The sequence below is a fragment of the Anastrepha obliqua genome, chromosome 1 (assembly GCF_027943255.1).
Source record: "Anastrepha obliqua isolate idAnaObli1 chromosome 1, idAnaObli1_1.0, whole genome shotgun sequence".
Taxonomy (NCBI): Eukaryota; Metazoa; Arthropoda; class Insecta; order Diptera; family Tephritidae; genus Anastrepha; species Anastrepha obliqua.
In genome coordinates this window covers 83904576-83922514 of record NC_072892.1, presented here as the reverse complement: position 1 = coordinate 83922514, position 17939 = coordinate 83904576, and the positions used below count along the sequence as shown (strand labels likewise).

The following is a 17939-nucleotide window of genomic DNA, read 5'->3' as shown; positions in this document are numbered from 1 at the left end:
ATACTAAAATTTATGCAGATGAGTTCACAACAGAAACGGGACGAAATTATTGTGAAATTAATCGCGATTCATTAGATGGAGGGTGAAGAAGAAGAGGCCTTTGCTAAGCGGAGAAGACTAACCGATTACATTGCCATTCTAGTTTAAAAGATGCCATCAAAAACCAATCTGCAACTTAAGTTACCAGACTTTTATCACTCAAGGCGAATCTATACAGCGTGATATCAGTAGAACAGCTGATTAATTTGCAATGGGCAATCCTCCAAAAATGTGTGCTATGGTTACATATTTCGTTGTTATTATATTCAAGATAATTGTAAAGTTTAATTAAATCCGAACAAACGAAAAAGAAAAACCACTAAGAATTTTAAATATAATTTCTTCAATAACTGTTACACAGCCCGTAATAGAGCTTTTGAAAAGAACTGGAAATGTTACAGGCGACGGAACTGAATCGTTGACTCCCACGAACACCCCACAGCTGCCGGACTCGATAGATATTCTCAACACCCAAATAAATTACTCAGATGAACTTGCTACAGATGGGAAACCTTATATAGAAATGGATCCAGCTATTGAAGTACTTGTCACATCAATTCCAGATGATTGTGGAGTTCTTTAGGAAGATGCGCTGGAGTATATTTTTAGGTACATTATCAACCATCAGCGCTCTTCTCAAGCAGATTTAAAAAAAAGACCGTGTTCCACAATTTTAATGCGCTAGAAATCATGCATTGTAGAAATCTTAAGCTGCGGTTGCTTGAAAGAAGCATAAAAGTAGCATTCAAGTGCAAAATCCATTTGAGAGTTAAGAACTTGAACAAACGGCTTAAGATTAAAAAAGATAACAAAATATAATAGGTTATAAAAAATGTCTCAAAATTAACCTATTTATTTTATACAGATTAAAAATGTCCAGGGTTAAGTGGCTCATAACATCATCCAGGACGATGGCGAAGGGAAGGGGTAGTAGAGACAATACCATACATGACAATACTTTTTTTTCGAGTTCGATGTTCATTAAGCAACGCAACACGTGAACACGTATATTTCACACAATTATAACCATCACATTTTAAATAGAAGAGGCTAGAAAATATAGAAAGAAGGAGCTAAAACTCTAAGGCTAAAGGACAAAAAAACGCTAAATCGAGTTACGAAAATGGTAATCTAGTCATACTGATCATAAAATGGCTAGTGTGACGACACGAAGCTTAAAAGATATTGTCAAATTCGGTGAGAGCAAAGTTACGGGACGACGATAGGCGGCTTATCATTATTTTCTCCATTGTGACTGCCAATAATATTATTGCAATCGCGAAGTTTCGCGAAACGAATGGCAACAATAGCGAAGGAGAAGCCAAAAAAAAACATTAATTAGCCTTGAAGACGACAACTGATAGCGAGGCAGTGCACACTTTCTGGGTATGAGTTAGACGAAGACGACAGGTGACTAGTAAGCTGCTGCTACAACAGAACTCGCCAGAAGATACGAGCTACCAGATATAGAAATTACGATAGCTATTAAACGCATGTACATATAAAAGCCGAGGTGCACGCCACCCCATGCGGGTGGAAATTGAACTTGTAAGCGAATAAACTAAAAGTAATAGAGCGATGCAGTCTTAAAGTGAAAGTGTGCATGTAAAGTAGAGCACTTAAGTGTTGGAAATAGAGTAAAGCAAGTGTGTTGCCATCAATTTATGATTTTATTTGATAATCTAGTGATCGATTGATCGATCCTCTGAGTATCCTTACAAATTTCACAAAACAATGTTTAAATTCTTTATAAATTTTTCAGTTCTCCCATTGACTAAGGTCACTTCTAATGCCAATTGGTTCACAAGTAAAATAATAGTGGATTTGACTTGCGATTTATGTATATTCTATAACAGAAATCGGTTTATCTCAAACCTTCCCAAAAGGTCGAACATTTTCAGAGTATCCTTTTGTCTACTAGCTTTTCGCCAACTTTCCAATTTGGAGATGCCATTTGGTTAAATTACTTTTATGAAACTCTCATATTATTTAATGAAAGTAGAGGTGAGTATTCCCTTTCATAATTGCACTTAAACACACATCACCACAATGCAAACAATAACTCGCCAGAAAAGTTTGTTATTTTCTGGCATCTTCCAATTTGCTTGGAGGGAAAGTCACAATGATGTGGGTCACAAATGATGTATCCAAACTGAAAGTACTAGACCACACTGTGCTTCCCGTAAATTGTATTTCCAAGATGTGAGTGTCTGCGCAAATTTCGTTTAACCTGTTCTCCATTTGCGTTTATTAACAGTATTGTACACTTTGTTATTATAAATGCTTCAACTTCTTGCTCAGGGGTATACAGTAATCCGAGGAACTAATAATTTTACTATTAATATCAGAAATTTACTTCGAACAATTTAACGCGACACCCAAAATACTTTGTTTACGTTTCTTTCTTATTTATAACCTAATTCGCCTTAGAGATAATTATTTTGACACCTGAGCCCAAAGGCACCTCAAATAGATTCCGTAGTAATAACTCTTTAAAAGTTTGGCATTTGGTCAGGGTAGGAAAGGACAAGATTGAATTTTAAATTGTAAAATATTTAATATAAAATGTCACCACGTTTTAATTAACTTACAATTAATGCATTTCATTCTATGACAAGTTATTCAGTATCCCCCTCATATACCCCTTTTATTCAAGAATGATAGAGTGCAAGATTGCGCCCATCAGAGAGGCGTGATACTACACTGGTGCAGTTATGTGAGAAAAATGTGAAAAATTCAAGAAGAAAAAATTACGCAAACCATGCAAGAATAAATTACACAAGTGTAATATTACATATACAGCGATTTTGCCAAATTCACTGAAAGCGAAATAGCGTTACGAGATGGACCTATTTGTCATGATGCACAGAATGCAAAGATGTCGACAATATCAAACCGCTACTCAGCTCTCAGCGAATTTGAAAGAATCAGTTGATTTGCCAACAGATGAGGATGTAATGTTAATAAGGGATATAACAGCGGTTTGCTTACAACAGAACTCATATACATACAGTCCGCGTCAGAAGAAAAGAACCGGTTTTTTTCTTGTAATTTCAAGATATATTTCGTTCTGCTTTTTGCTGCATAATAGTCCCGCTCAAGGGCTACGACGCCAGTGCTAACTCAGGTTAGCATCGTTTGAAACTTTCCCGTAAACGCAACCAAGCAGAGATGAGTGAGAAGTACACGAAGCGTTTTGAGGCGGTATTTTTATGCGACTTTAAAACATTTTTCTGAAACTTGTGAAAGTAGTTATTTGACTTTCAAGTGCTACGAAAAATTAAAAAACCGAAAAATCTCTTTAAAAATCGCATTTTTTTATTTGAAATAATTGTGTTGCGACAAAGAAATCAATTAAGTTAACATTTAAAGAAACGGAACAATTACTTCTGAATTAATTTATCTGTTATCTAGTTTAGTGCTAATATGAAATTATTTATATCTCAAAGTTCGCATTCTTAAGTAAACATTTACTGAACGAAACTTATACGATATGCAATAGGAACGAAAATCTTAAAAACATATTTTTTCACCGAATTAACTTGACCTTGCCCTGCATTCATATCATTGGCATGAACTAAATTTTTATAAAATAATAAAATAAGTAAAAAAATCTTTGCGATATTTCGCGCTGTTATTAATGTGTGTATAGAAAATCACAACTGCTGCTCCTACACACTTCACTACATGTTCTATAAGCATTTTTAGTTTCTTGAAAAAAACCTTCACATAAAACTGCAGTTCTTTACTAATACCAAAATATACACAGGAGTATATAATAAATCCATTATTTAAAAAGTAGTGTTCGAAAGCTCTCAAAATCCTATGATTTTCTTACTAACCCAATTCTTGGAAATGACCTTCAGCATTTTTTACACCAGCTATCGACGAATCGCGGGCAAATATTTCAATTTTTTTATCCCACTCTATTTTCAACTTAATTGAGTTATTCTATTTTCTGACACCACACTTGGACCATTTCCCCACATATCCATTTGCACATTTTCATTATGTTCAATATTGTTTTTATGCATGCACAAATGTACATACTTAATATATTGGTTATACTTATAAGTACATATACATATATGTCATGGTGTTCATATGAAATTGGCCTGCATGCGAATGAAAATGTAGTTCAAGTACGCAAAAATTTCTCGTCGAGTTTATAATTAAATATTAACATCGCACCAGCTTCGAGCAGACAGAAGAAAGGAGAGAAAAGTTTGTTATAGATCACAAAAAGATGTGTCTTCGCACAGCTGAAATCACTAGTAAAGAGGCTGTCAATTCAAGCGATCCATCGCCGCAGCCGCCGCAACCGCATTCATTGCTAATGTGTGGCTCCCAATTACCATAGCACACTTCAGACTGCCGAAACGTAGATGTAAGAGCAGGAGCAACGGGGCAAATTTAAGGGGAGTAGTGAGAGATTTATATATTGGACGCACGGAAATAAAAATGCCAATTTTCAAAGGCAATTAATGAAAATTCATACAAAAAAATCAACGCACTAAAACAAAAGCTACACAAATGCTCACAACAACAATAAGAGCAATGCAAACAACAGTGGTGTAAAAACATTTGAACAACATCTGCTTCTCGTAAACTTAACTAAAAGAACAACAAGCAGCGTAAATTGAGCGAAATCGCAAAAACAAAACAGCAACTAAAAGCTTCAAGTGTGAGCCGAGCGGATGGACAGACAGAGAAAACACCTTTGTTAACATACTCGCTGTTATTGCTTTTTTTTCGTAATAAGTGCATTCTGAAGAGAGGGTGGTAGGGTGATAGATCGATCTCTGACGAAAAAAATAGTAAAAGCGAATATAATTATTTCATATCCACTGGTTGACTCAATTTAGTTCAAAGTACATACGCACATACGCACATATTTACATACATACGACTTTCAAGCAGAGTTAATAGCAATAAACGAGGATACTGTCTTAAGAATAACAACGACCTTAAGGATGACTGATATTTAGTCTGTTAACATATAAAAAGGGAGAGTGATTTTAATCCGATCTTAGTAATATTTAGGGTCTAAAATAGGAGGAGCATATAGGCTGAAAAGTCCCGGGCCTGACTCATAGATGGCACTAGTTTTATTGCATTTACATCTTTTTTAGTTATTACTAACCTTAAAATGACAGCTGTTAAAATTTCATGATATTCTATTCCTGAGTTTGCTAGTTATTGTAACAAGTGTTGCGCTTCTTTTGTTATTTTCAAAAGAATGGATCAACAAGAACTTCGGGGCTTGATTTCGCACTGCTTCTTGATGAGAAAAAATACCGTTCAAGCGAAGCAATGGCTTGAAAAGTGTTATGGGGCTCCGCTGCATCAAGAAAAACTATAAAAGGATGGTTTGCTGACTTCAAACGTTGTCGAAGAGACATCGCCAGAAAACATCAAAAAAATTAAACAACATAAAATCGTTTTGAATGATCGAAAAGTGAAGTAGCGTGAGCTAGCTGAAGTCGTAAAGATATCACAAGGTCCTGTTGGCTTTGTATAGCATGAGCACTTGACTATGAGAAAGCTTTGTTCAAATACATTACAATGTGGCTTATTGGCCGGCGTGAATATGTTTTTGAAAAAGGATTGCATTAATTTTTGCCTTCAAAATTTATTAAATTAAAGAACCTAAATCTAACTTCATAAATTGACGCGGCATTGAACGGAAATATATTTTTATAAAGGGGTTTCCAATAACAGATGTTATCTATCGCTATCGAGAGATGATTAACGATTTTTTATGGCCGGAATTGGATGGTATTCATCTGGACAACGTTTATTTTCAACAAGACGGCGCTACGTGCTACACAAGCAACGAAACCATTGATCTTTTACGGGAAAAGTTTCCGGACCGTGTTATCTTTCGAAGAGATGATCACAATTGGACACCGAGATCTTGTGATTTAACACCTTGTGACTTTTTCCTTTGGGGCCACGTGAAAGAGAAGGTCTACGCCAACAGCCCAGGCTCGATTAAAGACCTCAAAGATGGAATTCATCCACTTTGCAATTCGGTTATGCAAAATTTCATGAAAAGGATATTGATCAGTAGCTCCAAAAAAATAAAAAATGTTGAGTATTCGTTATATGGTGGCCGCCGTAGCCGCATGGGTTGGTGCGTGACTACCATTCGGAATTCAGAGAGAACGTACGCTCGAATCTCCGTCAAACACCAGAATTAAGAAAAAGTTTGTTCTACTAGAGGTCGCCCCTCAGCAGACAATGGCAAGCCTCCGAGTGTATTTCTGACAAAACAAAAAGCTCCTCATAAAAAATATATTCCGTTCGGAGTAGGCTTAAAACCTCCATTAGTGGAAAATATCAAGACGCACGCCACAAATAGGAGGAGGAGCTCGGCCAAACACCCAAAAAGGGTGTACCCGCCAATCATATATATACATACATAAGTATGTATATCTATATTCGTTCTACACAATACCGCTAGAAAAAATTTTTCACAAATGAAAGTGAAATTTGGGCAACTGTAAACTTACACTTTATTACTTAAATTTAGTGGATTATAGAACTGCGCACTCAAAATTTTGCTAAAAAATATTTAGAATAATTTTAAAAATTCTTTAGACATTTTTTTATTAAAAAGTTTTTTTAAATCTTTGGACTTCCTTTTTTTTAATTTGCGTAAAGCTAAATCTTGCATTTACATGGTTTTTACAGGAGGATGAGCTATGTTTTGATGAAATACTTAGATTTAAGAAGTATATTGTCAAAACTTTCCAGTAAGTCTTTGTATTATAGTTATTTAACGCAGTATAAAAGCGAAAGATTACCTTGCGGCAATTTAAAGTCATGATAATTCTATACAAAAGCTTTGAGTCATCTTAATACAGCAAGAAGCCGCAAAATTGTAAACTTGAAAATCATATATAAAAATAGATAAAAGCAGCTATCCTGCAAAATGCCCAATGTAACCGCAATGGTGTTGGAAAAACTTTAACCGACCACGTGCAAGTGCCTTTACCTTGGACTGATTCCATTAAAAAAAGTACGACATAATTATTTGTTTGAATTATTATTTATTGCTTTTACGCCGGTTCAAGTGCGAATAGTGCTACAATTAAAAATTTTCATTGTTGCCGATTTATCGCTAAGTCTTCAGCTAGTTCCATGTTTTGGTGGAGCGTTGACAACTGCTTCGAATTCAGATTGAATAGATCTGCGCGAAGAAACTTTGAGTCTTCCTCGTCCGCGCGAGTCTTGTGGATTCCACTCTTGTACAATTCTACTAATTAAATATTCGGGTTTCCGAAGGGAGCCATGCCACGTTCCTTCTCTAATTTCAATATTGATTGGTGTTTGCTTATTCCGCTTCATAAGTTCTTCGTTGGTGATCCAATTTTCCGGCCAACAAATTCGCAAGATTGCGTGCGGGCATCTGTTGGTCAAGGCCTGAAGTTTTTCCGATGAAACACAGATTTAACGTGGGATAGGGACCTTGGGCTAGCAACTCATTGTACCCGGAATAGCTTGTTACTGAAACTACAAAACAAGATAAGCAACAACAAAATACAATCGTAAAATAGCTCTGAATTTTTTGCGCAGAAAGTCCGTAATTTGTCCTTATTAACAGTGCATTAATGTTTTATATGATCATGAGGAAAATAGCGAGCATTTTCATTGCCACAAATTAATTTTGAAACGAAAAACTAAATAGTGGTCCATGCTGCTTTCGCTCTCTACCTTCCGAATTTCACAAGCTCAAGTGGATAAATAATTAACCTGTACGCATACCATACACATACACTTACACATATGCATATTCATTATTTGGATGATTCGCCTACTTGCGCACGAATTCTGTTTGCTTTGATGCAAGGTGGATTTATTATAGATGACAGCATTCACCCAGCTGAATTTTTCGCCGTAGATATGGTTTACGTCAAATTGATATGCTTTGTTTGTATTGGTATGTGCATTCATACATATTATATGTTTACATTTGTGTTTAGTGAGCTATTGATGCAAATGGAACATTTCTTCACGTTTGCCAATTTATTGACTCGCGGTTGTCCTTTAATTTAATTAATTTAAAATTTTAGGACAATTTATTGTTGCTGTATCATTGCTAGACCGTGGTGAATCATACAAAGCACTGGTTCGACTCGCTGCTTATCGAAAAGACGTACAAAGATCTACAAGAATTGACAATAATTGACAAATCTGGTTGTGGTTTATATTCTGCTGCATTGAAGCTGCTTTCTGGCTTCGGATTATCACCTCTTCCCCTATGGGTACACCGCATTACAAAGGAAAGCGCCAATGAAGCATGAGCGTGGTCACAAGAAAATGAGATGGCTGGTGAGAAAAAGTAGTTTCTATGCAAACATTTTCTTTGCTATATGATTTTTTCTATAATTTAGATTTGCCTCATCGCAATAAAGCAACCAATATGGCCCGGTCACTGTTACAAAAACTCATTTATGATTATGAGTTAGAAAATTCTACTAGCGTACGTAAATATATAGCAAATATATATGCTAAGTCTCAACGCTTTTATACCGCAATGGCTATATAATGACTACAAGGTATGAAATTTGCTATAAAAACCTTTGACGTAATTTATTAAAAACATACATACCAACAGTTGGCGAATTGTCCAGAGCAATTGTATTTGTTCGTCAAACATAATCCCTTAATTGAAACTGCCGAATTACCACATGCACTGTTGGAAGCTAGAAGCGAATACTCAGTTTCAGATATCGAGTATAAGCAGGTATGCATAATAATAATTCGAATATGCCTATTATTTATATTATATAATAATAATTTGTTTTTTATATTGTATCATAGGAGCTCACAAATTTAGAGCACGATAGCACACAGCGCACAGCAAATAAAATATCCAAATAGATGAAATGAAATTAATATAAATTTAATTAAATAAAATACTTTATTTTTAATCAATTTTTCAATGTTGAAAAACTTATGTTCTAAATGCAGGCTATAAAATCAATAAAGTGGAATTATATAAAATGAATTCACAAGCATGTTACAAATTTGATATCCAGAATTTTTAAGTGTTCATTTTTAGATGTCAATCATTTTTATGCAATATGGTATGCGCAGCTCAACGGTATTTAGTATGAATTCATTAGCAGCCAAGGTGGATTTCTGATAGCCATCAATATCCTATGAGGATATAGAATTACACATGTAAAAATTGCATATTTAAAATGTGATATAAATATAATTGAGCTCAATATTACATACATTACTTTCTGTACGCAGTGAGACCTTAATTTTGTCCTTGTTTCGAAGTTTTTTTGCGTCATGTTTCTCTATTTTAAACTTTTCCGTGTCCAAACTTCACTCTCTACATTCGATTTCACCTTATGCATGCCCGTGGCAAATTCTGAAATATGTATGTATTAATAATTAAAATACCGCAAACTCATATGATTTCTTTCATATCCACAAGAACTTACAATTCACACTTAATAAATCCACCTTGCACATAAGCTACATACGAAATCTTCAATGAACTGTGGGAAATGTGGCGACTTTTTATTTTGTGACTATTTCCAACGTACGTTTCACAAGCAACTTACACGGCAAATTAACAGCTGATTTTGACTTGATGCTTGGGTCAAAGGCAACAACAAATACATGTAGGATTTTACTTATACATATGTGGTTGCTGTCACCTATAATAAATTCGCCTTGCTTTGATATTTGGCATATTATTTATTTACTCTTGTGGCGCGGTATTTAATACAGCAACAATAACAACGCCACAAATGTTGTGCATTATTGACAAAGCAATCAAGGCGACTCTAGAAGAATAATTTTCTTCCCCATTATTTTTGAACATCACATAGACGCACACATTTATTTCACTTACATGCATTCCCTCGATTTAAATTCAAATATTTCACTGATACACACATACATATACTTATAATCACACAAAATGGTACAAAAGTGTGGACGCTGGTGGGTGTGATGCTCCGTTTGATAGCTACCACACCCGAACCACATTCATTTGTTTTGCAAGTCACGGATGATGCGATGAATTTCATGCTCGTCGGCGATGTTCACCTTGCCCGCTCCTACCTTGCTAATGAAAGCCTCCATGACGAAGGGTAACCGCTGCTTGCCACTTAATCGGTGCCACATTACGAGCGTCCGATCTAATTGATGCTTGGCGATGCGCTTGCTTGACTTTTTGTTGCCTATGTAAAATTGTTTGAAATTCTCGAAAGGATCATCGCAAAGTATCTCATTGGAAACTGCAGCCCAGTAGAATGGCAGTTTCTGCCAACTTTTTAGATCCCACCAGTTAGGAAGCTTTCCGCAATTATTATTGCGCATATGCGAGTGTAGTGTCTCCCATAATTTGACAGCCCGCTCCTCAATGCAATGCAGTTCCAACAATGTCGACGACGAGCATTTATCAGTTATTTTTGACACAACCCGCTTGCACACTGCCTCACAAGGGCATTTGTCACCACCTGCCATCGGATCTGCGTTATTTTCTTCACAGGGTGCCTCGTCTTTCACGTCATCCAACAGGCACTCACTTTCTGCCGCACGTTCACTCCGCCTTACTTGTGACTGTTTTGATTTGCTACAGCATTCATTCTCTTCAATCTCCATCTGCTTCAGTTCCTCGCAAAAATCCCCCAATTGGTTATCTGGGTCATCAAAATCCTCATCTTCGTCACATTCCATCATTTCGTCGCCTTTTGTGATATGTGGGTGTGGCTCATAGACATTTTCAAGACATCTCTCCTTCTCGAAAATGCTGGGCACATCGAATTGTAAAAAATGCAAAATGTGATCGATAATTACGTCCATCAGGCCACCAGAATTTTGATACGCTAGATAGATTTTTCGCAAAATTTGTATTTTGTTTTATTTTCTACTTAATATAATTTATATTTTTGCTTGTTTCCTTTTTCGTTTACCTAATAAAAAATCGTTTGTAAAAGAGAATTTTTAATTTGAACGGAAATATGAAGAAAATTCCCTAACGCAAGATTTACCATCGTATTTGATGTTCATGCACGGAGATTCGAAGAAACGCACTCCCGAATGTTGCTTATCCATTCGGTTACAGCGGCCGCCTAGAAATTTATATACCTTCCACAAATTTGATATAATAATGCACTTAGTCCTGCCATAAGTCCGTTATAGATATAAAGTTATAATAGAGAAAACTCCTCATAAAAAATATCTGCTGTTCGGAGTCGGCGTAAAACTGTAGGCCCTCCATTTGTGGAACAACATCAAGACGCACACCACAAATAGGAGGAGGAGCTCGGCCAAACACCCAAAAAGGGTGCACGCGCCAATTATATATGTATATCGTTTTACTTAATCATGTAAATATTAGAGCATGCACGGTTTCAATGGATATTGACGACGCTGCTCGAACCAAAGTTTGTTTAAGATTTCCTAATTTTCTGTGAGGTCTTCGAGAAGCCATGACCTCCAATTCTGGCCACAAACTCAGTCTAATGGATTCAGATCTGAATTTCCAGACAGCCAATCTTCTGCGGTTATAAACCAGGAATATTGTTTTTTAGCCACTGCTGGGTGGTTTTTGCCTTATGACCTGTAGCGGAATCTTAATGAAAGCGGAATCTGCTTCACCACACCTTCTACGACATCCTCCTGATACACTTTTGCGCCATTCTTCACCCCTTTTTCACAAAAAGGAAGAGATGTAATACCTTTAAAAGACATTTCAAACCAAACCATAACGGAGGCTGGATGATGACCACGTTGAATCCTTTTTTTGTGTCTCATGACAGATTTTATGTGACAGATTTTGTCGTTTTGCTATTAAAAACTTCTTAAACAATGAAAATTTTCTCATCTGTAAAAAGAATATTTTCATGGCCGCGTGCCACCGAAGAAGCTGCTTGCATTTGTCGAGTCTAATTTTCTTTAAACGAGTTGTCAAAATATGACTAGTTGAGGGAAGGGAAAGGTTTTATGTAGATATCCTCTCTAATTAGTCTTGACATTGATTTAATTGATACATTTATTTCCCTGGACATGATTTTCTGCTTTCTAAGGGGATTTCTGCGAACTCTTTCTCGAACAGCTTTTATGGCTGCACTGATTCGAATCACGCGAGGACGACTTCACTTCTTTATCTGTCTGTCACTTCAGACGTTTGGGAAAATTTATTGATCGTGCACGCAAACATTCTCGAAATGTGAAACGCAATCATTGCAATGCGATTTTCCTTAGCTCTAACTCGCTGTTCCCATGCTTGCTCCAACATCTGAGGGGTGTTCAAAATATAACGTGAATTTTCAAACTTTTCGGGCTACGTACATTCGACTTTCGATTATTATTATTATTTTTTTGTTGGTACACTCATCTCGAAGATATGTTCATGGTTTTAGAAATATAGCAGGTTCAGTTTGTTTGTGAGAGGCATAAGTAAGACAAGTGTTTCGCGTGTTCGGCGATTTTCGCCTATGGAAAAAAAGGATCAAAGAAATTGCATCAAATTTTATATAAAAAATGAAATTAAGTGCTCAAAAACACATGAAATGTTGTCAGGGACATACGGTGAGAGTACTCTGAGTCAAAAACTTGCTTACAAGTATTTAGTATAAGCTTTTCACAGAGTCGCGGAAAGATGTGAATGACGACGCTCGCTCTGAACGCCCCAGCGCCCCGATGAAAATGTTCAGAAAGTGAAGAAAATTGTTATGGAGAAACGTCGAATCACAATTAGAGAAGTTGCTGAGGATGTCGCCATATCGGCATATCTGTTGGTTCATGCCGTGCAATCTTTTCAGAAATTTTGGGCATGAAGCGTGTGATAGCGAAGTTCGTTCTAAAATTGCAGAATTTTGATCAAAAACATCGTCGCATGAGCATCGTTCAGGAATTTTTGAATGTCGTCAACGATGTTCGAGATTTGCTTAAAGGGGTCATAACTGGTGATGTATCATGGGTATACTCGTAAGGTTATTATATCGAAATCAAAGCCGAATCGTCCCATTGGAAGAGTCCAAGACTCACGGCAAGTTCGATCAAGTGTCAAGGTTTTGCTCACTGTTTTCTTCGAGGTAATAACCAAATAAAGGAGGTAAAAACAAATATGAGTGTAGCTAACAAAGCTGCGAAATATTAAAAATCAGTTCTCAAATTCGTTATATGCTACATCAATTCAACTCCACCTGCAGGGAAACGATCCATCAGTATTTAGCAAAGTTATGCAAAACTAATTTAGATTTCAATGCTCAAAGCTATTCAATTTATTGTATATAAATCGAATTCATAATTGCAGTCATAAACAAAATACAGTACATACAGCTTTGCCGAAATTTCCAAAATTTTTCCACAACCACAAATAACCGATTTCTAGTAGAAATTTACGGTTTGAAGCAAGTTTAAAGAGAGAAAGCCAATTTCAATACTAGTAAAGTACTACTTTATACATTTTTAGTAAGCATTTTCGTGTGACATTGATCTGCCAAACGTGTGCATTTATGGCAAAAAGCTTTTTGTCTCACAAATTCCATGAAAAGACAAAGCAAGCGCAGAGGCCCCAAAAGCAAAGGGTTGGAAAAAATCTGGTAGACAGCATAACCATTGATGCGTTACACACGCTATGTTGTAAAATGTATGTTGCGTCGGTATGTGCAAGAAGGCTTTTCCCCATTGGATGTGTTCCAAAATGAAACTTAAGTTTCTGGTCAAATGAATTTGGCAAGGTAACAAAAAGCCGCACATGCACTTTCCATATTATCAATGAGACAAGTTTGGTATGCTTATATGCACCGCTTAGTTCAACACACACACAGAGACACAACCAAGTTTATATAAAATTGCAAATGCATGAAATTACGCATTCCCTGCAAGAAAAATTTGAGCCAGTGACACAGATAGAGTTACACATGTCGATAAATGTTATAATAATTATGTGTATTATTAGTGTTTGCAATAAAGGTATAAAATTAAAAAAAAAGTATTGCTTTAAGGTTACATACTTTTTAGTAAATTATTTAAGGTGCCAAATATAAAATAAATAGAAAAAGAAAACACAATTGTATGAAAATGGAACAAAATAAATAGATAAATATGAGTTTGATATGTATTTATTGAATTTAATTGGATATCGGTTATATTTAAAAAGCTATATTGCTACCAGTAAGTACAAAATAATTGTTTTTTTATAAAAAAGTGCACAGAATAATATTAAAAAAATGTAAGTATACAAGTCAGTTCTGCGAACAGGAATGCCAGAAGAATGAAGACGATTTCTTTCTACAAAATTTCAGGATTTGGAACTCATGAATTGCACAAACTATCGCTCAGCTGTAAGCCTCCAGGAGCGTATAGCCATTGCCCTGTAGACGCTCGGTTCATCAGCTTCATCATTAAACAACGCAAGAAATTTATGCAAACTATGCTAAAGTCACTACTTTTAAAGAGTTATGCACGTACCTACATATATGGGAGTATAATGCGTACTTATCCCATGGAATTAATGGGAGCCCAGGTCGAGAACTCACACCTCTTCTTATTCATATCCAATCCCAGTTTGGTCAAAGGCTTTAAAACTGACAAAAAGACTTGGGGAGTGTTATCTGAAAACAAAAGGATAAATGATACCATGGTGCACAGACGGATTCCTCACTGCCGGTGGCGAGGAAGATGTCTTCCAATCGGAGAAAAGATACTTAAAAGCTCTAGGCAAGGATACAAATATATTTCAAACGGAAACCTACGCAATAGAAAGGTGCACTCACTTCAACATTGAAGGCAGCTATAACAACAGATAGCCATGCAGAAATCAAGGCGCTTAAGCGGTCCCGGTGGTCTAGAGTTCGAAAATTTTGGGTATTTTCAGGAATTTTGTTTTACAATAAAAAAATTAAAACGATATTTGCATTTTCTAGGCTTTTTATTTTACTTCTTTTACATACAAAAATGAAAATAAAATGCTTGTCTGAATAGACATGAGCTTTAGCATAGCCCCACAAAAAATAATCTAAAGGGGTTATATCGAACGATCTGGGTGGCCAATTGACAGGTCCCGAACGTGAAATAAAATGTTCACCGGACTAGCCTCTCAACAAGTCCATTGTTACGCGTGTTGTGTGGCATGTGGCACCGTCTTACTGAAACCACATGTCATGCAAGTCAAGCTCTTGCATTTTGGGCAAAAAAAAGTTGGATATCATTTCACGGTAGCGCTCACCATTCACAGTTACGTTACAATGTTGTGAACAACATATTAAAATGTCTGACGATTCGGTTGAGTAGTTTTTTTTGTTTTGACAACACCAGGCCGAAAAAAGTAGTAGATAATTGAGTTTAAAGTTTTCAGAGTGGCAGCGTGACGAATATAACTCTATCTGCTGAAACGGCTGTAGAATCGAAAATACTGGGAATATCCTTCCAGAAATTTGACAGTATATTCTCAAAAGCCTATACTTTCGAAATAAAAAAAAACTGATTTTTAAAAATTCTAGACCACCGGGACCTCTTAGATCTTTCCAGGTTACATCAAAACTGGTGAGGACATATCTTGGTAAGTTGACTGTCTTAGGACATAACAATCAGATACGTATCCTATAGATTCCAGCGTGCATAGGAATTACTAGGAACGAAATGAAAGATAAATTAGTAAGCAAAGAATCGGCCCCCATATTTATAAGTCGAAAGCCGCTGTGCCGACGTGGTCCAGCGCTAATCCATAAACAGGGCAAACAATTTGGCGAAGAGAAGGAAATAAAACTCAATTAAATTGGAAAGATACTTAAATTTTTTAAGGAAGTGGGGCCCGGAGTGCTACATACCATAATCCATCCATCAGTCCATAATAATGAAGTGGGGATAATGATTGTAATTTTGTTTCTCAAAAAACACTCAATATAATACAAAATATATACTTTTGTATTTTAGAGTCTGGACCGCAAGCGGTTTGTTTATCATTAAAAAAGCGCTTTTACTTCGATTTAAAAACTTAGGCCAAAGTTTTTTTTCTCATTATAAATTACAATCTGTTAATTTTAATAATAAGAAATGCGTGTTAGGGCTTGGGATTAAAAGGTTCCTTCCCTTTGGAAGAGAACATTATTGTCTTTGGTAGCATTTAGTTACAATTTTACTAGCACAACATAGTTTTCTATAATTTTATTTATATTACAGTACGAGCAAGATCTGTGGGTGTTTTGCGCTTTAGTCTTCTTGGTTGAAGTTCCATTTCCGGTATCAGTCTCATTTCCTAGTTTTTGTGCTCTAATAGTCGCAGGATGTGCTTACTGCTGCTTCTTTTTACTGTTTCAGTGACAGTGTCTATGCCGAGGTCGCGGTGAATATCGTCATTTCTTATGTACCAATTTGCGTTTGTGATTGTCCTTAGCATCTTAGATTGACTTCGTTGTATGATTTGTAGGTTTGATTTACTAGCAGTCCCCCAAATTTCTAGTCCGTAGGTCCATGTCGGTCTGATTATTGACTTGTATATCATTTGTTTATTAAATAAGCTAAGGGTTGATTGTTTTCCTAGTAGCGAGAGAGTTGTCGGAATTTGTTTCTTGTCCCGTTTCTCTTGTTCAGTATGTGTTTTTTCCATGTGAGTTTTAAGGCAATCGTTATGCCTAAATATTTTGCATTTGAGAGTATTTTTATGTCTTCTCCGTTAATTTGGATTGGATGTCTTGCAGATTTTCTCTTCGCGTATATTAATTGTTGTGTTTTGTCTTGTTTGACCTCAATGCCCCCAACTATGTCGTCTGCAAATATAGTTATCATTAATCCTCGAGAAGTTGGCGTTGGTATATCTGCTGTGTATACTAACTATAGTATGGGGCCCAGTACGCTTCCTTGATTGATGATTGATGATCCAGCTGTCACCGTCAAGATATCCGAGCACTCATCATCGTTTTTTATGAAGAAGTGTCATATCAGTTATGTAGCTTTTAAGGATATTAAATATGTTAAGTGATAAAATGTTTTCAAGCTAATATAAAAAACCTTTGTGCCATACTCTGGCAAAAGTTTTCGCGATGTCTAAATACACGGCAATGCAATATTTCTTCTTATCGAAGTCTTCAATTTTCTTTACGACTCTGTGAATCTGTTGCACAGTTGAATGTTGTTTTTGGAAACCGAACTGGTGTGAGGGGATAGCGTCATTTTGTTTTAGAATCGGGTAAATTCTGGCAAGCAGTATTTTCTCAAACAATGGGGAGAGGATGGGCAGCAAGCTAATTGGTCTGTACGAGCTAGCAACAGTGGCGTTCTTATTTGGCTTGGGGATCGCTATAACAACTTTCCATGCTTTTGAAAAGTATCGCAGCCTAATTATTCCGTTGAAGAGGTCTCGTATGTAGTTTATTATCGCATCGGGTAGCTCCTTTAGTATTTTTCCATTTGTTTGGTCATATCCCGGTGTCTTTTTGTCTTTAAGTTTCTTTATATAGTATCATATTTGATTTCTTCTTTTGTCGTGTTTTGTATTGCGTGGCCTGCATTTTCAATTGTGTTTGGCAGCTCAATGTTTTTATTATCCATGCTATTTGTAAATATTGTTTTAAAGTGGTCAGCTATTGTTTCAGCCTTCTCTTTGCTTGTTCATGCCCCTGTGTTGGAATTTGTTTTTATTGGAGGCTTGTGTATAGTTGTTTTAGTGAGTTTTTTAGTTGCTTTCCATAGGGAATAGTTGGTAGCTGTAGTTGTTGAAAAGTTAATAACTATTAATTGTCTAGAAAAATAAAAATACGGTTTTATAAATAATTGTGTATATATACTTAGTTTTTTCCATTAGAAGGTTAGGCAAATTCTTGATTGAAGTGCTCCGACTTTCCTGCAGGGATCATTTGTAAATCCTTTCACCATAGCAATTTGCCGTGACACGCTAGGCACCATCGTCTCTGCCCAGC

At 36.1% G+C, this 17939-nt stretch overlaps 1 protein-coding gene across 1 annotated transcript; it reads right to left on the bottom strand.

Moving 5' to 3' along the window:
- Positions 1–9816: 9816 nt before the first annotated feature.
- LOC129236079 (uncharacterized) lies at positions 9817–11045 on the bottom strand. The gene is made up of 2 exons (XM_054870279.1): positions 10986–11045; positions 9817–10898 (listed from the first exon to the last, which is right to left on the bottom strand). The coding sequence occupies exon 2, from the start codon at positions 10873–10875 to the stop codon at positions 10057–10059; it is 819 nt and encodes a 272-aa protein (XP_054726254.1). The 5' UTR covers positions 10876–10898; positions 10986–11045; the 3' UTR covers positions 9817–10056.
- Positions 11046–17939: the final 6894 nt, after the last annotated feature.

Bases quoted from the DNA above. Each gene is read 5' to 3' on its own strand.
- LOC129236079 (XM_054870279.1), bottom strand. From the start codon at position 10,875: ATGGACGTAATTATCGATCACATTTTGCATTTTTTACAATTCGATGTG.